This window comes from Ursus americanus, chromosome 24, assembly GCF_024610735.1.
Source record: "Ursus americanus isolate L20-20 chromosome 24, mUrsAme1.1.p, whole genome shotgun sequence".
In the NCBI taxonomy this organism is placed as follows: Eukaryota; Metazoa; Chordata; class Mammalia; order Carnivora; family Ursidae; genus Ursus; species Ursus americanus.
In genome coordinates, this window is record NC_142150.1 from 4390208 (window position 1) to 4415522 (window position 25315).

Here is a 25315-nt window from a genome sequence, read left to right on the forward strand (position 1 = left end):
ATGGCTGGGCGAGGATTAGAAGCTATGAAATAGATTTCTAGCCCATTACTATTACCATGCCTATCCCACCTTGGATTATTAACTGAGGCTTTAAAACAACAACTTCAATCTGAATTTGTTCTAATTTTCAAATCAGTTTATTCTTTCTTTCTTTTTTTTTTTTTTTTAAGATTTTATTTATTTGAGAGAGAATGTGGAGAGAGCAGGAGAGCGGGGTGAGGAGCAGAGGCAGAAGCAGACTCCTGGCTGAGCAGGGAGCCCAGCACAGGCGCTCAATCCCAGGACCCTGGGATCATGACTTGAGCTGAAGGCAGATGCTTAACTGACTGAGCCACCCAGGGGCCCTGACAGTTTATTATTTCTTATGAGAATTTATAATGGGCATTTCAGTGATGCCAGGGCTAGTTTTGCCATGCCCTCTGTAAAAGCTCAAAATGTATCCACAAAGTTCCTACTTTAATCTTTGGCAGTGATGAGTGCTGTGCATATCATTTAAAAAATGTATTTGTTGAGTTGTGTTGAAATGGTACTTAAAAAAAACCCCCAAAAACACCCCCTTCCATTGTCATGGTGGAAAAAGGACACCATGGCTTTTGATCTTTTAAGGAAAGCATTTGAGTAATCAATTTGAAAACTCTTATTAAATATTTTTTCCTTTGTCCAAGAGACAGAAAAAGAAAGGGAATTCTGGTCCTTTTTTTCATTTGGTCAAATGCTTGTGCTAATTTCTCAGCGATTTCTGCTATGTATGTGAACTATGGCCATATACGAAAATGGGTCTGTTTTAGGTCATGGCTGTGGGCAGAGATTAATTGGTGAAAAATGGGCCTGTTTGTGGGATTTACCACACAGTAAGGTTTCTCATCTCCCTGGAAAAATGTGGAATTAGCTCTTTGAGAAATGCAGGCCTGTCATGAGGTTGAAGGGAGAGTTTTGGTGGAGGGAAACACAGCTCACTCTCTAAGGCAGTTATGATTGGTTAGATTCCAGAGCAGTCCCTTTGGTACAGCGAAGTTCTCACTTTCAAGTCAGTGTTTCCATGTTGCTAGTTTCACCAGTAATTCGCAGATAGCATCTTATTTGGCTCCTTTCGTGGCCAACCGATCCAAACTGGGCAATGGTCTTGGAGAGGACTCCTAATCCCCCCATTCCCCTTCTCTAGAACACGCTGTTACAGTGAAAAAGACTTCAACGTGGAACAACTTTGTGACAACAGATTTTCTATGCTTGTTTAAGGAGACACAGACGTGAACCAGTGGGCATGTATGGTAAGGGTGTGAAGTGGAGGATGGGACCTTAGTTCTTTGCCTGTGAAGACCGTTCTTGAGGAAGACAAGCTCAGTAACATCTACTCGGATGCTCCCGGAGAGCACTCCACGTGCACGCTCCTTCTTAAGTGCCGCCGCACATCTCCCGGGACTGCTGCGTGGCCCAAGAGTCCACGTTGCTGTTGAGGGCAGACCCAGCCACAGAGGTTAGGGAATCCTTTGCCATGCCCAAGGCGGTGGCTGGTCCTTCCCAGTCACAGTTCGGACGGTACAACGGCCCACCCTGAACCGGGATGAGTTAGAGGCGGGTCCCGCTTCCCCCCTCAACTCGGTTTCCCAACTAGGCACTCCCCTTGGGGGCCACAAACGCCCTCTCTCCCCCAAACCCCAGTGGTAACCTGTCGGAGCCTGGCTGTGTGTCTGTGCCGTACCCCCAAAGGGAACCTGCGCGCCTGGGACCCCAGATTGGCGGGCTTGCCCCCTCCACCCGGAGAGGACCCCGCCCGCTTCTGGCGTCTCCGGCCGGTCTCCGGGAAGCCCGGCCGCGCTCTCCCCGGGCCCGGCACGCTCAGCCGGCGGGGTCCGCTGCTCGCGTCCCGGACGGCGGCGGCGGGACGGGGCGCGGGCGCGCGCGCGAGGCGGGCGGGGCGCGCGCCCGGCCGGGGCAGGCACGGGGGAGGAGCGCCCGCCCGCCCGCCGCCGCTCGCGCGCCCAACGGACCAGCCTGGGGCCGGGAGGTAACTGTTGCAGCCCGCGGGAGCTGGGAGGCGACGCCGTGTCTCCAGTCCCGAGAAGTGCCCGAGGGACACGGAGGGGGCGGCCGCGGCGGTCCCGAGAGCAGTCCCTTCCCCCCCTCTCCTCCGCCAGCATGTCGCGGACCCCGCCGCAACTCCGCCCGCGCGGCGGGGACCCCGGGCCGCGGCGGCGGGCGCAACCCTGACGCGCCGCCGAGCAGAGCCGGGGGGCGCCCCGAGCGCGGGGGCGGGGGCTGAGGGAGCGCGAGCGGCCGCCGCGGTCGGAGCGGGGCGTGCGGAGCCCCGCTGCCAGCCCGGGTCCGGGCCATGAGGAGGGACGAGCGAGACGCCAAAGCCATGCGGTGCCCGCAGCCGCCGGACGGGGCCGGCTCGCCCCCCGAGAGTCTGAGGAACGGCTACGTGAAGAGCTGCGTGAGCCCTTTGCGGCAGGACCCTCCGCGCGGCTTCTTCTTCCACCTCTGCCGCTTCTGCAACGTGGAGCTGCTGCTGCCGCCGCCGGCCTCCCCCCAGCAGCCGCGCCGCGGCTCCCCCTCCGCCCGGGCGCGCCTCTCGCTGGGCGCCCTGGCCGCCTTTGTCCTCGCCCTGCTGCTCAGCTCGGGGCCCGGGAGCTGGGCTGTCGGGGCCGCCCGGCTGCGGACCCTGCTGAGCGTGTGCTCGCACAGCCTCAGCCCCCTCTTCAGCATCGCCTGTGCCTTCTTCTTCCTCACCTGCTTCCTGACCCGGAGCAAGCGGGGCCCCGGGCCGGGCCGGAGCGGCGGAGGCTCCTGGTGGCTGCTGGCGCTGCCAGCCTGCTGTTACCTGGGGGACTTCTTGGTGTGGCAGGCGTGGGCTTGGGCTTGGGGGCCCGGAGACGCGGGGGCCCCCGCCACGGCCCCGCTCACGCCCCCGGCGGTGGCGGGCAGGTTGTTCTCGGTATTGAGCTGCGTGGGCTTGCTGACGCTCGCGCACCCGGCGAGGCTCCGGCACAGCATCCTGGTGCTGCTCTTCTCCAGCTTCGTCTGGTGGGTCTCCTTCACCGGCCTCGGGTCGCTGCCCGCAGCCCTCAGGCCGCTGCTCTCCTGCCTGGTCGGGGACGCCGGCTGCCTGCTAGCGCTGGGCTTGGATCACTTCTTTCAGATCAGGGAAGCCCCTCATCATCCTCGCTTGGCCAGTGCCTCCGAGGACAAAGTGCCTGTGATCAGACCCCGCAGGAGGTCCAGCTGCGTGTCGTTCGGAGAAACTTCGGCGGGTTACTCCGGCAGCTGCAAGATGTTGAGGAGACCTTCGTTGCCTTGCATTTCCCGAGAACAGGTATGTTCCCAGAAAGCACGGCTTGGTGAGGAAGGGAGTGCGGTTTCCCAGCTTGAATTAGCGTACTTGAAAGCAGGTTCACTTCCAGGGTGAAAAAAAGTTTTGTTCTGGAAAGAATTCCTAAATGACAGGAGGCTTTTTGAACACGCAGAGGTACCTTTTATCGTGGAATAGAAATGAAAGAGCAGACTGATCATATTGCACTTTTTAAAGACTTTGCTCGCGCGATAGATGAGTTCTCAGGAATGAAGTGAATTGTTTGCGGTTTAATAGATCGGCGACTGCCACTTGGGCATACACTGATGTAGGTCTTTTTGATGCCATTTGTCTGTTGCTGTTATAACAGTGGTGTTTCCCCAACGATAATATACAGGCATTAGACTGAATACATATATATATATATATATATAAATTTTAATCAGTGCGGTTTCATACTTGATAATCGAGACGAAGAATTTGAGATAATACAATGAAGAGCGCTGCGCTTTGGAACTGAGGCGCAGTGTAGATGAAAAGATCGTTGGAAATAATTTTAAAGGGTTCTCCCCCCTCCCCCATTTCAGTACTATAGGCCATATTATAATCTTTTACAGACTAACTCATGGTCGTGTGTATTTGTTGCATAATTAGGAGAATGTTGTAACAATTTAACCTTTAAACTTAGTAATGTCTGGAAAGATGCCAAAAGCATTTCAATTTTTTTTTTCCCTGTAGGTTTACATGTTTTTGTTTTTTAAAGGAATTGAAATCATCCTCAGGGAAGAGTTTCTCTTTATGTGGTTTACAGAAATCTTGTTCTACATCACAAGGAATCAGTAAATATAGTCGTTATTCATTGAGCATGTGCTAGGTGCAAAATATTACGTATATTGTCCCAAATGCTCACAAAAACCCTGTATGGTAGATGACAACCTCAATTTAGAGATGAGTAAATTGAGGCTTGTAGAGGCTACCCAACTTCACACATCCAGTAAGTGGCAGTGCGGGGATTTGAACCTAGATCTCTCAGTTTTCAATGCTGTTCTAAGCAACTGAAAGGATGTGTATAGAGGTTTTTAAGTAGGAGAGCGGGAGTCTATACCATTGGTTTTCAGGGTTCTTAATTGGTGATACATTTTACACTGGTGTATTTGAAACAAAAGTTTCTTGTTCTTGCTGCACCTGGTGCTCTCTTTTCTTAATAATGTTCAAGCTACTACATTGATTTTATGTATAACATAGATCTGTAGTGTTCCAGTGAGACCACACTTTGCTTCTTGAAAAGTGTTCTCAGAGGCTGCTTTTGTGGTCTGTAGTTATTTGGCCAAACGCTAGAAAGAATTGTTCAAATAATGTTACGCCTTTTGTTTTCTTAATTTACAGCCAGTGATACTAGACAATGCTTAGAAAAATGTGTGTCAGGGGAAAAACTGTGTGAGAAGATTTACTGCAGAGCAGGGTAATACCAGCCCTTTTCATAGACTGAATGGCATTTGGTTTGAAGATATGTGAATAGTTTGTATTTTTTAACACCGGAAACGTGTTTTAGCAATCTCATCACATTTATAGGCAAATTTCCTGTACTTAACAGTATTACACTTTAATGTATTTTAATTGTAACCTGTTGGCATAGTCAATTATGGCTGTTCTCTTGTAAATCGAAAATTCCTGGTCTTAATCCTAGTCTGGTGCTCTTTCCACAACAGCAACCTTTTCAACCTTCTGCTAGGTACAGTGTTGTTATTGCTAGGTTGCTTCATTTATTATTTGTATTAGAGGAAAATACAATTTCACTTTCTAAAAGGGCATATTTTCTTATTTCAGAAAACTTTTTCACATTCCACAATGAATAGGAACATTTTTGGGGTCTTACATATGATGTTAGTCCAAGGGTTTAGACATGGTTGTTTAACATGCAGTGTCATAAAATAATACTGTTTTGGCATTACTAGAAATTACTAGGTATTTTTAACTTAGCAGAGATTGTAATAATACACATTTTTACTTATGCTAAGTTCCCGAAGTATAACAGTGGGTCTGTGATTTTGTTTTCATATTGTTTATGCTAAAGAAATTAAGGGGAAATCAGTACTTTTATGGAAGTAAAAGATAAGAGATTTTCTAATTTTCAAAGTGCTGGACTTCGTATATATGACAATTGTAAAGCCACCTTTTTGTTTCAAAAAGTGAAGGAAGACAAAAAAGATTTTGGGTAGAACCTGATACAGGGGGAAATGTCCTGAATTCATCGGCAGAGGGTCAAGGGTAAAGTCTTGGCTCTGCTGTGTAATCTTGGAAGAGTGAGTGAGTGAGTTTTTCTGATCGCAGGATCCTTTCAAGGTAGGGGATCCCAGTACATTAATTCTATAATAACTTTCAATTCTAGAATCCATTTCTTTTAGTAAGTTATAAATAAAAATGTAACTAAAACATCACAGGTTAGTAGTTCTTGAAGTTTTAAATGTTGAATGTTAATACTGCTAAGCTATATTTTTTAATTGGAAAAGATGAACAAATACTCTATTTTTTGAATAGAGAACTTCTAAAAAGTGTAAGTAGATTCATTTTTGGATTGATAGCAAAATTATTATACTTTCATTTCCTTAAGAACTTAAATGTTTTCATGCACATCTTTGAAAAACAATTGAAAACCCATATTAACATAAACGTTTTTAATTGTGTCAGAGTAGATTTAAAATAATTTTTAAGTTTTGGGATGTTAGGTACGATGTTGGAAACCCAGGGCATATATTTGTAAGACACTTTATTTTCATAATTAGATTAGTAGCATTTGTTGTAAATGCTTTGTCTGTGTCAGTTCTTAGTGAAGGGTTTTTGTTGTTATTCGCAAAGCATTTAGAGATTTAAAGTTTAAATCTAGTTACTGCTGGTGGATTAATGGAAAGAAGCACTAAGTTTGTAGTGCATTTGCTAGCAGTCAGCTGAAACTAATAGGAAGCTAAAGGAAAAAAAAAATCAGTTGTCTACATAGAAGCAGTGACCAGAATTTAACAAACTAAATATGTGTGCCATTTTACTTGTGTATTCTGCAAAGTAGTTTTCAGCTTTTCAACCAGATTCTTTGGTGTGTGATAGACTAGGTAAGTACGAGGTTTTGAAAGGTGTAAGTTAGTGTGTGAGAAATTTTTCTATACCTAAAATGCTAAGTGCTTTCTGAATGGTTGGGTAAATATTTAAAAATTGTGTGACCTTAGAGCCCATAAATATTATTTAAAGTGTTAATTTTATTTGAAAAAGTTACTGTATGAAGGCTTTTAAAAAAGATTTTAAAGTTTAAGTGATTATTTACCCCCTTTAAGGAATTTGCAAGGCAAACCCCACTATTAATTTCTTTAGTAATACTTTAGTGTTTGTGTGTTTATTTTATGTTTTTAATGAGTGAGTGTTTTATTCTAATTTCATGTTAATGTTTTGGTAGAAAAATATCAACCTACGTCATTATTTTATGCTCTATTTTGTAAATATTGTATGTACTCTGCCACCCACGTTATCTTTCAAAAACACAGATTTAATCAAATCACTCACTCTTAAAAATCTCTTAGGCTTTTCATTGTTCACAGGATAAAGTTCATGCTCTTGACCCTTGCTTGCAAAGTCCTTTACAACCTGCTTTTAGCCTTTTGCTTGTTTTGTTTTTAGAAAAGCCATCTGGGATTTACAGAGTACCCCTTCCTCACACCCATCCTTGGTCTGGCTGCTTGAGGACTGCTCATTGTTACTGACTTTTAGATATTTTCCTCTTGCTTCTACCATTCACACTGGTTGGAATCTCCTTTAAGGAAATCTTATTTAAGATTAAGAATCTTTAGAAAGTACAGTGATCCTCAAATCAATGTGTATGCTGAGGACGAAGCTCCATTATAATAAAGTTGGCTATATTTAAAAATAAAAGGTTAGAAAAAGAAGGTGACAAATCACGTAAAGCAGTGATGATGTGAGATAGAATATTTTCATTATATCATATGCAATAATAACATCTCCATAGTTTATGTTTTCCCATATGGTGAAAGGTAAGTAGGGTCAACCATGAGTAAGATCGTATAAGGTTTGTTTTCATTGTCCTCTGACTTTTTATCCTCCTCAGAGGGAGCTAAGAACTGACACAGAGGGAGGCCTATTTTAGTCTCTTTCCTTTTTCCCGTTCAGTTACCATGTCAGCCCATTTCCCTAGCACATTCTCCCATTTTCCTATACCCCATCCCAATCAAGAACAAACTATACTTGCTAAAAATTTCCAGTTTATTTCAACATAAATATATTCAAAATAGCTCTAGAAGAGATTTAGAATTTATGTAATTGAAATGTCATTTTATAGAAAGAAAAGTAATTCAACTCCAGAGAGATGATATCGTGTCTAGGTTATGCTGTGACATCCTGGGACACAGGGCCTAGAGCCCAGGTCTTGACTCCTGGTCCCTCCGTATTTGCCATAAAGAGCATATGCGCCTGCAGTCATAGTTTTCCAAGGCTATTTGATTTTGCCAGTTATCTCCAATTATGTGATAAATGATATTCTTGGTAAAAAGAGGTGGTGGGGGGTGGAGAGTGACGGGAGAGAGAAAGGAAAGATAGGAGAGGCTCTTGATCACGTGGTTCGTAATCACCTTGAAGACACATGGGTACCTGATGTGACAAGTCAGGGGTGACTCGTCAGGATGCAGCTGGTCTCAAACTCCACTGCCTTCAGAGGCCAGCTACATAGCACATTTATGTTACATGTTGGGGAAGGAGGGGAGGGTAAGAAGAATGGAAGTGAACTGACTATCGCCTGCTTTGCCTAAGGGCTTTCAATCTGAACAAAACAAACTGAACAACTGTGTTAGCCAAGCAAAACTTGAGAAGAGCTGAGTTCTGAGTCATTTCTGACAGTTTATGACATTGTTCACCTTATTATATACAAGTTAATGTATGTTTATTTAAGTGATTGTTAGAAGCTTGTTCCTAGAACTTGGGGCAGAGGAATGTATTTCCCGCTGTCTTTTTCTTTTACAACCCAGAACTTTCCCTTCACTAGCGCTACCTAGCAGGTATCTTATAAGATAAAGATATTCTTTATCCCTCCTCTGTCAGTGAGAGTACATTGTTTGACTACTTCTTCCTTCAGTTTCATACCACTTGCATTCATTGTATTTTACATTTATTTAGTTAACGTTTAAATTTGTAAATGAGAGATGCCATACATGAAAGACTATATAGTTGTATATTTTTATACAGTTTAAGGAAGAAAGTAAAACTAAAGCCATGTACTCACCACTCATTTTCTTTGAAGTTCCCTGTGCATCTCCTTCCTGAGCCAGAGTCGACACGTCTATCCTGCTTTCTTTTTTTTTTTTTGCTATTCATTCCCTTGCTTATCTTTATAATTATAATCCTCATGAATGTATTCCTAAGTAAATAATGTGTTGTTAGTGTTGCCTACGTCTGAACTTGAAGTAAATAGAATCATGCTATATGAATTCTTCCATAACCTGTTTTTCTGATGTCTTCTGAGATTCATCCATGTTGATTTGGATAGTTGTAGTTAATTTTTCAGGGCTATATAGTATTTCAGTATATGGCCATAGTAAGATTTATCCATTCCACCGTTCATGGACCCTTGGTGGGTTTCAGTTTTTATGTACAATGCTGCTGTGAAAATTCTTGTAAACGTCTCCTGGCGCATGTGTGCATCCAGAAGTACAATTGCTGAGTTGCAAGGTACATTTGTGTTCAACTTTACTAGGCAGAATAATGGCACCACAAAGATGTCCCTGTTCCAATCCCTGGAATTTATGAATTTGTTGCTTTTCATGGCAAAGGGGACTTTGCAGATGAGATTAAGTTAAGGGCCTTGAGATGGGGAGATCAACCAGGATTATCTGAGTGGATTCAGTGTAATTGCAAAGGCCCTTGAAAAGTGGAAGAGGGAGACAGAGGAGGTCACAGAAAGAGATGTGACAGTGGCATTACGGTTAGAGTAACACAGTGTGAGGAAGACCCAGTTCACCTTTGGCTTTGAAATGCGAGAAGGCGGTATTGGAGCCAAGGAAAACAGGCACCGTCTTGAAGCTGGGAAAAGACAAGGAAAGGGATTTTTCCCTAGAGCTCCCAGAAAGTCATGCAGCCTTGCCAATACCTTGATTTTAGCTTGGTCAGAGCAGCCTGACCCATAGAACTGTAAGGTAAATTTGCGTTGTTTTACACCACTGAGTATTTAGTTATTTATTAAAGGAACGTATTCATTTGCATTAACTGCTGTAACAGTTTGCATGGGTCGCTGTAACAGAGTACCACAAACTGGGCGGCTTAAACCACAGAGATCCACTGTCTCTGTTCTGGAGCCTAGAAGTCCCAAGATCAGGGTGTCCCCAGGCAGGGTTGGTTCCTTCACAAGGGCTTTGAGGGAAAAGCTGTTCCGTGCCTGTCCCCCAGCTCCTAGTGGTTTACTGGCAATCTTAGGCATTGTTTTGGATTGTAGATGCATCACCCCTATCTTTGCCTTCGCCTTCACATAGTTTTCCCTCTGTGCCTTTGTGTCCCAATTTCCCCTTTTTGTAAGGGCCCCGGTCATAAAGGATTAGGGCCCAAGCTAATGACCTCATTTTAATTTAATTACTTCTGTGAAGACCTTATTTCCGGATAAAGTAACCTTCTGAGATACTGAAGGTTAGGATTTCAACATCTTTTTGGGGGGAAACACAATTCAGCCCATACAAGTGGCAGTAGAAAACTAAGACACTCTGGCAATCTGAACTGTTTTTCAAAATAGTTATACCATTAATACTTTTGCTAGCAGTGAGTAAGAATGCCATCAAACCAGATGATTCCTATGTACTGGCTTTAACTTTTGTTAGTCTAGGGGGTGTGAAATGGTATTTCTTTGTGATTTTTTAAAAAATAATTTATTTATTTGACAGAGAGGGACACAGCGAGAGAGGGAACACAAGCAGGGGGAGTGGGAGAGAAAGAAGCAGGCTTCCAGCTGAGCGGGGAGCCTGACGCAGGGCTCTATCCCAGGACCCTGGGATCATGACCTGAGCCAAAGGCAGACGCTTAACGACTGAGCCACCCAGGCACCCCTGGACTACATTTCTTATTCAGGGATTACCTGTTTATATCTTTTGCTCTTTTAAAAATTGGGTGGTTCATTTTTTCCTGAATAAATCATGAGTTCTTTATGTATTCTGGACATTAATCCTTTATTGATTATTTGAGTTGCCAGTATTTCTTTCAGCTTTTATGGTGTCTTTTGATAACTGAAGTTCTTAGTTTAAATGCTGTCAGATTTGCCAGTCTTTTCCTCTAATGGTAAGACTCTGTATCTTTTTTTTTTTTTTTTAAAGATTTTATTTATTTATTCGACAGAGAGAGACAGCTAGCGAGAGAGGGAACACAGCAGGGGGAGTGGGAGAGGAAGAAGCAGGCTCATAGCGGAGGAGCCTGATGTGGGACTCGATCCCGGTACGCCAGGATCACGCCCTGAGCCGAAGGCAGACGCTTTAACGACTGCGCTACCCAGGCGCCCCATGTATCTTGTTTATAAAAAAACCCTTCCCTGTCGGAAGTCATAAAATAGACTTCTATATCGTCTTTTTAAAGTTTTCAAGTTCTGCCTTTCAAAATGTTTTTACCCACCTAAAATTAATTTATATGTGTGATGTGATACAGAGATCCAATCTCATTTTTTATCCAGTGAATATTCATTTATGTCAACACAATTTATTGAAGAATTTATTCTCCATTTATCAGCAGTGCTACCTCTGCATATATCAAGATTCAATGTATGTATGAATCTGTATCTGGGCTCTTTATTAGGTTTCTTCTTATTTTTAAAATACATTTTTAAAGACTTATTTATTTATTTGACACAGAGAGAGAGAGGGAGGGAGAGAGCAAGCACAAGCAGGGGTAGTGGCAGGCGGAGGAGCAGGAGCCCGATGTGGGGCTCAATCCCAGGACCCTGGGATCATGACCTGAGCCTAAGGCAGACGCTTAACCACCTGAGCCACCCAGGTGCCACTCTCTTAGGTTTCATTGGTTAGTTTATGCACCCTGTGTTGATAACACACGTCTTAATTATAATAGCTTTATAATAAAACAATATACGGTAAATCCCCTTGAATAGTTATTCTTCTTCAAGAGTAGGTTGGATTTTTTTTTGGACTTTGCTTTTCAATATAAATTTTAGAATAAGTCTGTCAAGTTTCACAAAAAATCCTGTTGGGATTTTGATCAGCATTGAATTAAATCTTTTGGACAGTTTAGAAAATAATTTGTTTCTGATTGAAATTTTTAAGTTGTATTTTTTCTAGGAATTTATTTAATGTAACTTTTCAAATTTTCTTGGTTCATAATATCTTTTTATTATCTGTTTAGTCTGTTCAGCATCTGCATTTATGTCCTCTTTTTAATTTCCAATATCCTTTGTCTCTTTTTTCTTTGTTTCTTACTCAGCCTTGCTAGAAGTTTATTTGCTTTTTAATCTTTTTAAAAAATCAGCTCTTTGGATTGGCACTTATTTTCTATTTTATTTATATCAGCTCTTTTGTTATTATTTTCTTTGAGTCTCTTTTTTTTATTATTTTTTTATTTTTTAAAGATTTTATTTATTTATTCGACAGAGATAGAGACAGCCAGCGAGAGAGGGAACACAAGCAGGGGGAGTGGGAGAGGAAGAAGCAGGCTCCCAGCGGAGGAGCCTGATGTGGGGCTCGATCCCATAACGCTGGGATCACGCCCTGAGACGAAGGCAGAGGCTTAACCGCTGTGCCACCCAGGCGCCCCTGAGTTTCTTTTTTTAAAGATTTATTTATTTCAGAGAGAGAGTGTGCATGTGGGCGTTTACGAGCGGCAGGGAGGGGCAGAGGGAGAGAGAGAATCTCAAGCAGACTCCCCCACTGAGCGAGGAGCTTGGAGCAGGTCTTGATCCTACCACCCTGAAATCATGACCTGAGCCAGAATCAAGAGTCAGATGCTTAACCGACTGAGCCACCCTGGTGCTCCTTCTTGTTCTCTTTCTAACTTTGTAACTGGGATGCCAAGCTCATCAATTTTTAGCTTTTTTACTGTATGCATTGAAATTATACATTTTTCTGTGAATTTTGCTTTAGTTGAATCTCACAAGTTTTGATGTGTAGTATTGTTATGGTTCTGCCCTAAGCATTTTCTGATTTTCTTTTTGATTTTCCTTTGACTAACAAGTTGTTTAGAAATAATAAAAACTTTTAATCATGCAGGTTTTCTAGTTGTTTTGTTGTTGTTTTCTTTTTTTTTTTTTAAAGATTTTATTTATGTGACAGAGAGACAGCCAGCGAGAGACGGAACGCAGCAGGGGGAGTGGGAGAGGAAGAAGCAGGCTCCCAGCGGAGGAGCCCAATGTGGGGCTCGATCCCAGAACGCTGGGATTAAGCCCTGAGCTGAAGGCAGACGCTTTAATGACTACGCTACCCAGGCGCCCCTGTTGTTGTTTTCTGATTTAATTGCCTTGTGGGCAAAGAATGTGGCCTAAAATATGATCAGTTTTCATGAATGTTCTGTGTGCTTGAAAATAATATATCTTTTTCAACTTTTAGGTGCAATGTTTGTGAGCTATCTGGTAGGTAAAAGTTGTAAAATGTTCTTGTCATATTTTTCTGTGCCCTTACTGACTTTCTTTTTATCTTCTTGACCCATCAGTAGCTGGAGAGAATATTAAAAATCTCATTCTACTGGTGGATTTGTCAGTTTCCCCGTCATAGTTTGCAATTCGCTTCTCATGTTCTTGAGTACATAGATGGAGGATAAAACTTTTCAAATTGGATAGAATTGCTTATCAAAGGAACAACAAAAAGGATACATGAGAGAAAGCACATTTCAAATGTCTAAAGAGTTAATGTAGGAAAGTAATGAAAAACTAATTTGATCAGAGTTAGCATATGTTTGCAAATTGCCTATTTTATGTGCCAGGCTCTGGAGATACTAAGATGATAAGCCAGGGTCTGTATTGCAAGGAGATCAAACTCTAATGGAGAGAAAAAGTAAATAAGTAATTACAATTCGTGTGGTAAGTGATACAGCAGAGGTATAAACAAGGTACCATGGGAACATTATGGAAGGAACAACTAACCCTTTGTTAGGGTTAGAAAGCCTTCAAAAAGTAATTAACAATTGACATTTAATCTTCAAAGAAAGTTTCATCTTGATACGAAACAAGTAAAAAATGAATTAAAAAATTTCACTTCTCTGACTTTAAAAATAATTCTTTAAAGTTTATTCCGGCTTAATTTCTACCCTATTCTAAATATATATAGAGGTTAATACTTCTTGTCAACTAAGAGACTGAAAGGTCACAGAAAACATACTCAGCCAAATCAGGCAAACTGCTCACTTTCAGCCATCAATCAATGCTGATAACTATAAAAGATGTTTAAGTTCTCTACCAGAAATGTCAATATCAGTAGTAAAAATAGGCAATTAAGCATTGTAACCCAGGATCAGAAAAGAGGGATTATCAGAAGATACAATTACCAAGTGCTTACTAGGGTGCTAGTTTTAACAACCCTGTGAGTAAGTATTGGGATCCCGTTTTGCATCTGGACACTAAAGCAGAAAGGTGAATTAACTAGCCCCAAATCGCTTAGCTAGTACATAGAAAATACCATAATATGCTAAGTGTCATTTCCATTTTAAGCAAATCCCTAAGAACTCTCCCACTGAAATAACTACAGATGAAAGGTTGTATAGAATACTTTTTGAAAGGAATCCCTGAGTAAGAAAATCACAGATCCCAAAAAAGAAGTGAAAGTAGTGTAGGGTAGGAAACATTTCCCTCCTTCTAGGTTCTTTGGCTGGTCTAATAATTAAATTGACATAAACAGATTAACAGGAGAAAAACAAATTTAATTTTGTGTATATTGGAGCCTCATAAAAACATGAAACTCAAAGAAGTGACCACAGCAGGAATCCTTTATACCTTTTAGACAGGGAAACAATAAATTTATGAAGAATTGACAAGACAAAGGCGTTTGGGCTTGGGGCAGTAAGTTGGTAAAGTTAGGTTTGTTTATACAGCTTTCTTGGCTCTAATTTCCCTATCTCTGGTGATAAGGATGCATTCTACCCTCCTAGCAGAGGGAGAGGCACCTTTCACACTAGAGATTTATCTCCGGCTGTTGGAGGTGGGGGAGATAAAAAGGAGGGTTAGAGTGTCCTTTTTGCACCAGCTGTTTCTCAAGTACCTTTATTTTTATTTATTTTTAAATTTTTATTTTTTATTGAAGTATAGTTGCCATACTGTATTATATTAGTTTCAGGTGAATAACATAGTGGTTTGACAATTATATACATTATGAAATGCTCACTATGATGAGTGTAGTTTGCATCTATCACCAAAGTTACTGTAGTATTATTGACTGTATTTCCTATGCTATTCAGGTATGTTTAATTCATAATAATCAGGATGTCAGCATATTTGGGGAGAGCATATTCTGCTCTCCTTCAGTAGGAATTCTGAGAGGGAAGCGGACAGTAAAACCAGTTTTCACTGGACAAGTTTCTGACCATCCTTAGAGACTTTGAACATTTGCTTCTGTTAGATATGGCTAGGCTCAAGAGATAAAATCTAGAGTCTGTCCAAAGCCAGGAATCTAATAAGAAACCTCTGCATAAAAGCAGAGATTCCAAAGTGCTCCTCCCCCAGTGAAAGGGTAAATGAGAAATAAATATGGCCATGGATATGGGATGCTTATCTTGACCTTGGCACAAGGGAGTTGAGGAGGAATAAAATATAGTAATGTATAACAACAAGAGGCCCTCACATAATTTTTTTTTTTTAAAGATTTTATTTATTTATTCGACAGGATAGAGACAGCCAGCGAGAGAGGGAACACAAGCAGGGGGAGTGGGAGAGGAAGAAGCAGGCTCACAGCAGAGGAGCCTGATGTGGGGCTCGATCCCGTAATGCCAGGATCACGCCCTGAGCCGAAGGCAGACGCTTAACCGCTGTGCCACCCAGGCGCCCCAATTTTTTTTTTTTTTTTTTAATGTAAGCTCTATGCCCAACGTGGGGCTTGAATTCATGACCTTATGAGTAATAGTTGCATGTTTAACCAACTGAACAGCCAGGTACCCCTGCCCCCCATGCCCCGTTTTTTTTTTAATTGAAGTATAGTTTGACACACATTGTTACATTAGTTTCAGTGATTGGATAACTCTGTTGTGCAATGCTCACCAGAAGTGTAGCTGTCATTTGTCACTATAATAATACTACTGACCATATTCCCTGTGCTGTACCTTTCATCCCTAAGACTTATTCATTCCATAACCAGAAGCTTGTGTACCTTTCAGTCCCTTTCACCTGTTTTGCCTATCCCATTACCCCCTGCTCTGGCAACCAGCAGTTCTCTGTATTTATGGGTCTCTTTCTTCTTTTTTTGTTTTTTCATTTGTTCTTTGGATTACACATGTAAGTGAAATTAAATGTTATTTGTCTTTCTCTAACTTATTTCACTTAGTATAATACCTTCGAGGTCCAACCATGTTGTCATCCTTTTTTATGGCTGAGTAATATTCCATTGTATATATGTACCACATTTTCTTTATCCGTTCATCTGTCAGTGGTTGCTTCCATATCTTGACTGTTGTAAATAATGCTGCAACAAACATAGGGGTGCATATATCTTTTTTTCTTTTAATATCTTTTCAAATTCGTGTTTTTTGTTTTCTTTTTTCTTTTTTTTTACTTCTGTGTATTATTTTTTTTTAATTAATTAATTTTTTATTTTAATGATTTTTTTATTATATTATGTTAATCACCATACAGTACATCCCCGGTTTCCGATGTATGTTTTGTTTTCTTTGGGTAAATACCCAGTAGTGGAATTACTGGGTCTTATGGTATTTCTATTTTTAATCTTTTGAGGAACCTCCATAGTGTTTTCCACAGTGGCTGTACCAGTTTATATTCCAATCAGCAGTGTATGAGGGTTCCTTTTCTCCCACATTTTCATCAACACTTGTTATTCCTTGTCTTTAAAAAAAATAGTTATTTATTTGACAGAGAGAGAGACAGAGCATAAGCAGGGGGAGTGGCAGGCAGAGGGAGAGGGAGAAGCAGGCTCCCCACTGAGCAGGGAGCCAGATATGGAGCTTGATCCCAGGACCCTGGGATCATGACCTGAGCTGAAGGCAGACGCTTAACTGACTGAGCCACCCAGGTGCCCCTCTTATCTTTTTGATACTAGCCATTCTGGCAGATGTTAGGTGGTATTTCCTTGTGGTTTTGATTTGCATTTCCCTGATGAGTAGAAATGCTGAGTATCTTTTCATGTCTTTTGGCCATCTGTATGTCTTCCTTGGAAAAATGTCTATTCAAGTTGCCTGCTCATTTTTAAATCAGATGATTTGTGTTTTTAGTGTTGCGTTTTATAAATTCTTTACATATTTTGAATATTAACCCCTTATTAGATATATCATTTGTGAATATCTTCTCCCATTCTGTAGGTTGCCTTTTAGTTCTGTTAATTGTTTCTTTGCTGTGCAAAAGCTTTTTATTTTGGTGTAGTCTCAATAGTTTATTTTTACTTTTGTTTCCCTTGCTTGAAGGGACGTACCTAGAAAAATGTTGCTGAAGCTGCTGTCAAAGAGATTGCTGTCTATATTTTCTTATAGAAGTTTTACAGTTTCAGGTCTCATATTTAGGTCTTTAATCCATTTTGAGTTTATTTTTGTATATGATATAAGAAAGTGGTTCAATTTCATTCTTCTGCATGTTGCTGTCCAGTTTTCTAAGCAACATTTAGTGAAGAGACTGTCTTGCCTTCTGTGTTGTAGATTAATTGACCATTTTAAGTGGATTTACTTCTGGGCTGTCTATTCTGTTCCATTGTTCTATGTGTCTCTTTTTGTGCCAGTTCTGTACTGATTGGATTATTACATCATTGTAATATATCTTAAAATTTGGGATTGTGATGCCTGAAGCTTTGTTTCTCTTTTTCAAGATTGCTTTGGCTATTGGGGATCTTTTGTGGTTCCATACAAATTTTAGGATTATTTGTTCTAGTTCTGTGAAAAATGCTATTGATATTTTGATAGGGATTGCATTGAATCTGTAGGTTGCTTTGGGCAGGACATTTTAACAGTATTAAGGCTTCTAGTCCATGAACACAGAATATCTTTCCATTTGTTTCATCTTTAATTTCTTTCATCAGTGTTTTATAGTTTTCGGAGAACTGATCTTTCAGTTTTTCGATTAAATTTATTCCTAGGTATTATATTCTTTTTGGTGCGGTTGTAAATGGAATTGTTTTCTCTTTCTGCTACTTCATTATTGTATGGAAACATTACAGGTCTCTGTATATTAAGTTTGTATCCTGCAACTTTATTGAATTCATTTATCTTAATATTTTTTTTGGTGGAGTCTTTAGGGTTTTCTATGTTTAGTATCATCATCTGCAAATAGTGACAGTTTTATTTTTTCGTTATGCATTTGGATGCCATTAATTAATTAATTAATGATCTGATTGCTGTGGCTAGGACTTCCCATATGTGTTGAATAAAAGTGACTAGAGTGGGTATTCTTGTCATACAGGGAAAGCTGTCTTTCACCCTTGAGTGTAACATTATCTGTGGGTTTTTCATATGTGACCTTTTCTATGTATATTCCCTCTAAACTGACTTCATTGAGCATTTTTGTCATGAATGGATGTTGAATTTTGTCAAATGCTTTTTTTGTATCTGTTGAGATCTTATGATTTTTATCCTTCATTTTGTTAATATGATTTATCACATTGAATGATTTGTGGATATTGAACCATCTTTGTTTCACTGGAATAAATCCCACTTGATCATGGTGAATGATCCTTTTAATGTATTGTCGAATGCAGTTTGCTGTATTTTGTTGAGGTGTATTTATGTTCATCAGGAGTATTGATCTGTAGCCTTTTGTTGTTTTGTTTTGTTTTTGTAGTGTCTTTGGTTTTGGTGTCAGGGTAATGCTGGCCTTGCAGAATGAATTTGGAAGCTTCCTTTTTCTTCTATTTTTGGAATAGTTTGAAGAGAATAAGTATTAACTCTCTTTTAAATATTTGGTAGAATTCTCCTGTGAATCCAGCTGGTCCTGGATTTTTGTTTGTTGGGAGTTTTTTGATTACTGATTCAATTTCATTACTAGTAATCGGTCTGTTCAGATTTTCTATTTCTTCCTGATACAGTGTTGGAGGATTGTATGTTTCTTTTATTTTTTATTAAAATTTTTTTTTAAGTTTTTATTTAAATTCTAGCTAGTTAACATATACGGTAATACTGGTTTCAGGAGTTGTATATTTATTTTCTTTCCCTTTTTTGTGGTAAAATACGCATAACCTAAAATTTACCATTGTAAGCATTTTTATGTGTACATTTTAGTGCCATTAAGTACGTTCTCATTGTTGTGCAACCATCACTACCATCCATGTCTAAAACTTTTTTACCTTTCTATATAAACTCTATATTCATTAAATAACTCTCCATTTCCCCTACCCCCAGCTCCTGATAACTGACATTCCACTTTCTGTTTCTATGAGTTTTACTACTTCAGATAACTCATATAAGTGGAATCATACAGTATTTGCCTTTTTGTGACTAATTTATTTCACTTAGAATAATCATTATTGGAATTTTCATAGGAATTGCTTTGAATTCATAGATTGTTTTGAATAGTATTGACACATTAACAGTATTACATCTTAACCTTCTGTTAACATGGGATGTCTTTCTATTTATTTGTTTTTCTATTTATTTATGTTTTAATTTCTTTCAGCATTGTTTTATAGTTTACAGTGTATGGGTCTGTTTCCTCTTTGGTTAAATTTTTTCCCAAGTATTTTTTTTGATGCTATTGTAAATGGAATTGCTTCTTTTTTTTTTTTTTAAGATTTTATTTATTTATTTGATAGAGAGTGCGTGCACAAGCAGGGGGAGCGGCAGGCAGAGGGAGAAGGAGAAGCAGGCTCCCTGCCACCAAGCGGGGACCCCAATGCGGGGCTCAGTCCCAGGGTCCTGGGATCATGACCTGAGTCGAAGGCTCACACCTAACCAACTGAGCCAACCGGGCACCCTTGGAATTGTTTCTTAATTTCATTTGTGTGTTGTTCATTGTTAGTGTATAGAAATATAGCTGATTGATATGTGTTGATTTTGTATTCTGCAGCTTTCCTGAATTTGCTTATTCTAACAATGTGTGTGTTTAATCTTTACGGTTCTCATTTAGTTAAAACATTTTAAAACTAAGGCTCAATTAAGTTACTATTATTTTTTAGACTTAATTTTTTTAGAGGAGTTTAAAGTTCATCGCAGAGGCACCTGGATGGCTCAGTTGGTTAAGTGTCTGCCTTCAGCTTGGGTAATGATCCCAGAGTTCTGGGATTGAGTCCTGTATGGAGCCCCACACGGGCTCCCTGCTCAGCAGGGAGTCTGCTTCTCCCTCTCCCTCTGCTCTTCCCTGCTGCTCGTGCTTTCTCTTGCTTGCTCTCTTAAATAAATAAATACATAAATAAAATCTTTTAAAAAAAGTAAAGTTCACTGCAGAATTGAGGGGAAGGTAAAGAAATTTCCCATGTGCACTCTGCCCCCATACTGGTGGAGTCTGTTCCGTTACCAGGATCTCCCACAGGATTACATTAGCTCCAGCTGAGGGCCTACCTACATTGAAACTTCATAATCACTCGGAGTATGTGGTTTACATTATGTTTCACTCTCCGTGTTGTATAATCTGTGGGTTTTGACAAGTGTATAACGACATGTATGCATCATTATGGAAAATAAAAAATATTTTCACTGCCGTAAAAATCCTGTGCTCTTGCATATTTACTCCTTCCCCCGCTCCCACCCTTGGAAACCACTAATCTTTTTACTCTCTTCATACTTTTGCCTTTTCCAGAATTATAATTGGAATTATAAAGTACTCATTTAGTTTCTTTATATAAATTAATGCTATATATGTAGACTGAGAAAATGCAAGTGAAAAGTGTAAAGTGGTCCCAAGGAAGGAAATTCATATTAAGGCCTCAGATAATTCCCACAGATCAAATTCTAAGGAGATTGAGCAGCGCATCATCAGGGATCCATAAAACCTGCAGGGAAACAAGGCACAATGAGTAAGATTCTGCAGGAAAAAAGTATACGGCTAAAAGCACACCCAGTCTTCAGAGGTCAGAACTATCATACACCAATGTAGAAAATATTAGTATGTTTAAAGAAATATGAAATTGGGAAAATGGGGAACAGAGGATCAAAAGAACAGTCATACAGATTTGAAAATGAGAACTTTTAAAGATGGAAAAAATAACCACAAATTTAAAAGCTGGTGCACATATTAATTAGCAGTTGAAGGACAGAATTTGTGAACCAGAAGGTAGATCCATAGAAACTATCCGCAGTGTTTTGCAGAGAAAAAAAAAGAGATGGAAATGAAGAGAAATAGAACAACTTGGAGAATGAGGAGAAAAGGCTTAACATGGATTTAACTGACGCGCTGAAGGAGATAAATGGAAAGCAGGCGATATTTGAGGAGATAATGGCTGTAAAAGAGAGTTTTAGAGCTCTGATGAAAAATACCAACTAGAAAGCCCTCTGAATCTTAAGCAAAGTAAATAAAAATCCATGCCAGATGTATCATCGCAAAATTCGGAACACACAAAAAGGGGAGTACTTACAGAAGTCAGAAGTCAGAGAAAAAAGAGAAATTTAACTACAAAAAAAATGAATGACAGTTATATTGAAAGGTGACTTACTAATGGCAATGGTGGAAGCCAGAACGCCTGCATGTGCTAAGGGAAAACAACTGTCAAACTAGAAATCAGTGTCCCGCAAAACTTTCCTTCTGGAAAGAGCACAAATTAAAATCATTTCAGACCAGCAAAATTTGGAAATTTTTCTCACCAAAAATACATATAGTTCAGACAGAAAGAAGAATTGAAAACAAGAAAAAATGCAGTAATAGACATGTAGGTAAAACTAAGCAACCGTGATGTTATAAAAACATCACTAACCAGACGGAATTTGCACTGGAGGACAAGCTAGGGCTAAACCACTAGAAAACAATAGCATTTACATTAGAAGGAGCAATTAGGAAAGTGAGACTGTCAGATCAGTGGGAGCAAAGACAAATTACAGCTATTTTCATGTGAAGAAAGAAGTCTGGCTTAGTCCCTTAAGGCCTGCCTGAGGCTCAGGTCATAATCCCAGAGTCCTGGAATCAAGGCCAATGCGGGGCTCCGGCTAGCCAGGAAGCCTGCTTCTCCCTCTCCCTCTACTTCCCACCCCCCTCACTTGTGCTCACTCTCCCTCTCTCTCGAATTAAAAAAAAAAAAAAAAAAAAAAAGCCTGAAGATATTTTAGGTCTGGCTGTGTGAAAGGTTAGTGGTATCATTAGTATTATTGGCTACCATAAGGAACATGGGGAAAGGAGCTGGTTCGTGAGAAGTGACAAAAAGGTTGGCTTTATCAAGTAATGCTTATTGTATTCTCATGTGTGTGCTTGCTCCCTGACACGTAAGCTCCCTAAGAACAGGGCTCAGACATTTCTGTTCTGTGTTTCTCGTAGTACATTTGTGAGTTCACAGCGGTTATCTAGTGCTGTATTTACTGCTACTGTCATTTTTTGTAGTAGTTCCGTGTTACCCTTGAGTGAAGGAAAGAACTGTAGGTGGAGGTGAGGCCTAGTCTTTGGCATTCTCAACAGTAAGTTGTGTCGCACGGTGTCGAAGCCAGATTGCTTTGAGTTTAAATGGCATCTCTGCCCCTTACAGGATATTGGGCATGTTATTTAACAAACTGTGTAAACTAGGGGTAATAATAGCATTTATCTCCCTGGCGTGAGATGTTGTTAGAGAATTAAATGAGTTAATAACCCGTAAAGTTTCTGAAAAGCGTCTCGTACCTGGCAAGCTCTCAGTAGGTTAGTTGTTGGTGGTGTTCTTATTTTTTTTTTTTAAAGATTTTATTTATTTATTTGACCGAGAGTGAGACAGCCAGGGAGAGAGGGAACACAAGCAGGGGGAGTGGGAGAGGAAGAAGCAGGCTCATAGCGGAGGAGCCTGACGTGGGGCTCGATTCCAGAGCTCTGGGATCACGCCCTGAGCCGAAGGCAGACGCTTAACGACTGCGCCACCCAGGCGCCCCGGTGGCGTTGTTATTAATAGTTAAAATTTTCATCTTCAGATTAGTTGGTAATTTATGCCAAATTACTCTAAAATCAGTGGTAAGGCTGATAAGTTCAGATCTTTCAAACAATACCTTTTTATTATCCCAATAGTTCTCTTGCAACCGTATTAAGTAAAATAATTCTGGGGGGACATTCTTTCAGCAATTGCCAGTAGTAGGGCAACAAGGAAACGATACAAATGATGATTTAAAAATTGATTGAAAGGGTTTATTGGGATTCCTTACCTTTTGAAGTTTCAGACTTCAAGGTTAAGAACCTTTGGTGTACGAGATGAAGAATTTGTCAGTTACTGCTACATAGCGTACTGTTCCCTAAATTTTTTGTTCCAGTTTTTGTCACTGTGGAGTTTGAGGTACACTAGAACCTGAAACAAATGTCCTTACCCATAACTGTTGTTTCACACATAGTTCACTACTGAGCATGTCGACAGCTATGCAACCCCACCCCAGGGATGGTGAGAGGGAGACAGAGATAAGAGAATAGAAGGAAGAGAAATGGTATGTAAAGACTGGCCTCCGCCAGCGCTGTTTCTCACTCCAGTCAGCATTAGGCACTGCGCTTTACTGCTCCTTCAATTTAACGCTTTGTTTCACTTTATTATTATTATTTTTAAAGATTTTACTTATTTATTTGACAGAGAGACAGCGAGAGAGGGAACACAAGCAGGGGGAGTGGGGGAGGGGGAGAAACAGGCTTCCCGCTGAGCAGGGAGCCTGAAGCGGGGCTCGATCCCAGGACTGTGGGATCATGACAGGAACCCAAGGCAAAAGCTTAATGACTGAGCCACCCAGGTGCCCCTTTGTTTCACTTTTTAGATAAAGTTCTGTGAAGATCTTCCACTACATGAATGGTAATGGTTTAAAGCAGCCAAAAGTAATTATGGATATGAATTTTTCCAAATATATGGAGAAATATTTTTCTTAAGGGGAAAAATGCCTATGTACACATTAGGAAGCACCAGTGCTAGGAGAGCTATGAAGAATCATGTAAGCATATAACACCCAGGAGTTTACTGTAAGATAAGTGAAGATTTTATTTTAAGTTAGAAAAAAAAATAAAGACACTGTAGTATTGTAATGTCTAAGGGGGCTCAGTAAATAACACCCATATTCCTTGCCCAAATTCCGAGTGACAGAGAAGAGATCAGAATACCACCTTCATTCCTGATAAAGCTTGTATTGGAGGACTTGCCTTATTGCCTTATCTGTGCAGGCAGTTTTGTTTTTTAATACTGAACCCCAGAGTTACATAGACAAACCTGCTCACGGGCGGGACGGGGCCTCCCTATTTGTGGAGAAAGCTAAGCATGGAGGAGCCCTGGAGAACTGCTCCCAGTTAGCAGGTAGGCTCCCAAGAGCAAAAAGCAAAGGGTACAATTATGCTTATGTAATTCTTTAGTCTAAATTTGCCAATCACGTAAGTCACCATTCCCCTTCTGGAAAAAAATAGCGAGGGGTTAGAGAGAGGCCAGAGTTTTTTAGGAGAATTCCCCCTCACAGAAGCCATAGGATTGAGGAAAAGGCATTGCCTTTCAACCTGGCAGTAGAAAAAGTCCTTTGTAAGCTCAACACCTTTCGCATAACAAATATTTTAAGTTTTGCATGTCCGTGTTTTTGCAACTAGTTTTTAGAGTCGTATGGAGTGTAGGTCGTTTTAAAACAGATTCTTTCTTTCTTTGTTTCCTTTTCTTTCTTTCTTTCTTTCTTTCTTTCTTTCTTTCTTTCTTTCTTTCTTTCTTTCTTTCTTTCTTTCTTTCTTTCTTTCTTCCTCTTTCTTCTCTTGACAAAATTGAGTCACTTCCTTCTCAGTGTGCATTGATTATTGCTCTTAACACTCAACTTTATTTGTGTTGACAGGTATCTCTTACCTCTTTGTTTTGTGTTCTTTAAATGCAGGGACAGTATCTTACTCATTTGCGTATCCCTGGTGCTTGGTATATACCAGATAGTTCATTGACTTGAATACTGTGGTGAACACTATGCTGTTTATCACTTACCAGGGCATTTTTTCCTAGTTGCTGCATAATATCCATAATTCCATTATTGAAAATAACTTGAAGAGGATGCCTAAAGAATAAGTTCTTGAAATGAGAGAACCCAGCAGTAATCTCTAGTGGGGACGTTTGCTGTAGGTAGTTGAATGCAGGAATTTATAAATGAAGCTTAGAAGAATATTCAACATTGGGAGAATAGAGACTAATGCAGGACTTTGTGGGTAGGAGTTGCCTCTTAAAAAAAAAGGTAGCATACAATTGATGATTTGAGGTGATGTTGTAGTGATTCAGTAATGTTATAAACGACTTTGACATTACTTTTCAGATACGGCTTACAAAAAAAATGCTTACAGCTTGGTAACAGATTCCTAGGTGTTTGGTTCTTAGCAAGTGTCTATAGAATCCAGTCAGTGCTTAGATGCACTTTTTAAAATTTCTGGGTAAACTTCACATTCTTTATACACATCTGCTAATTTTTATAGTTCACCAAGGAAGAAGATAGTACTAATTATTCGTCATAGTTATCTAGCAAACTCTAGAAATGTGATTATTTTATTTTTTATTTTATTTTTGGGACTATTTTAAATTAAGTACGTTTTTTGTCAGGTAACTGAGCTTTATCTTTTTACAAGTAATACCTTTTCAGTTTAAATACGTTTTTGTTGTGACTGTTTCTCCTGTGTTTACCCCCTTTTGTGCTTACCGAGATCTTGATGAGAATATTTCCTAATTTCCCTGATAACACTGTCCTACTGCGGCATGATACAGTGATGCTCTAAGTGGCTTATAAAATCTTCCTGCCACGTACTAAATGATCTCGGACTTTGTGTATCTTGAATTTTTACCTGTG

At 40.2% G+C, this 25315-nt stretch overlaps 1 protein-coding gene across 3 annotated transcripts in view; it reads left to right on the top strand.

Moving 5' to 3' along the window:
- The first annotated feature begins 2309 nt into the window (after positions 1-2309).
- The window catches only part of PDE3B (phosphodiesterase 3B), a 171245-nt gene continuing 148239 nt past the window's right edge, over positions 2310-25315 (top strand). For all 3 annotated transcript variants that reach the window (XM_045796544.2, XM_045796546.2, XM_045796547.2), the window contains exon 1: positions 2310-3313. In XM_045796544.2, coding sequence (XP_045652500.2) covers positions 2330-3313 — 984 coding nt within the window. In that variant the 5' untranslated portion in view covers positions 2310-2329. The remainder of the gene's footprint in view (positions 3314-25315) is intronic.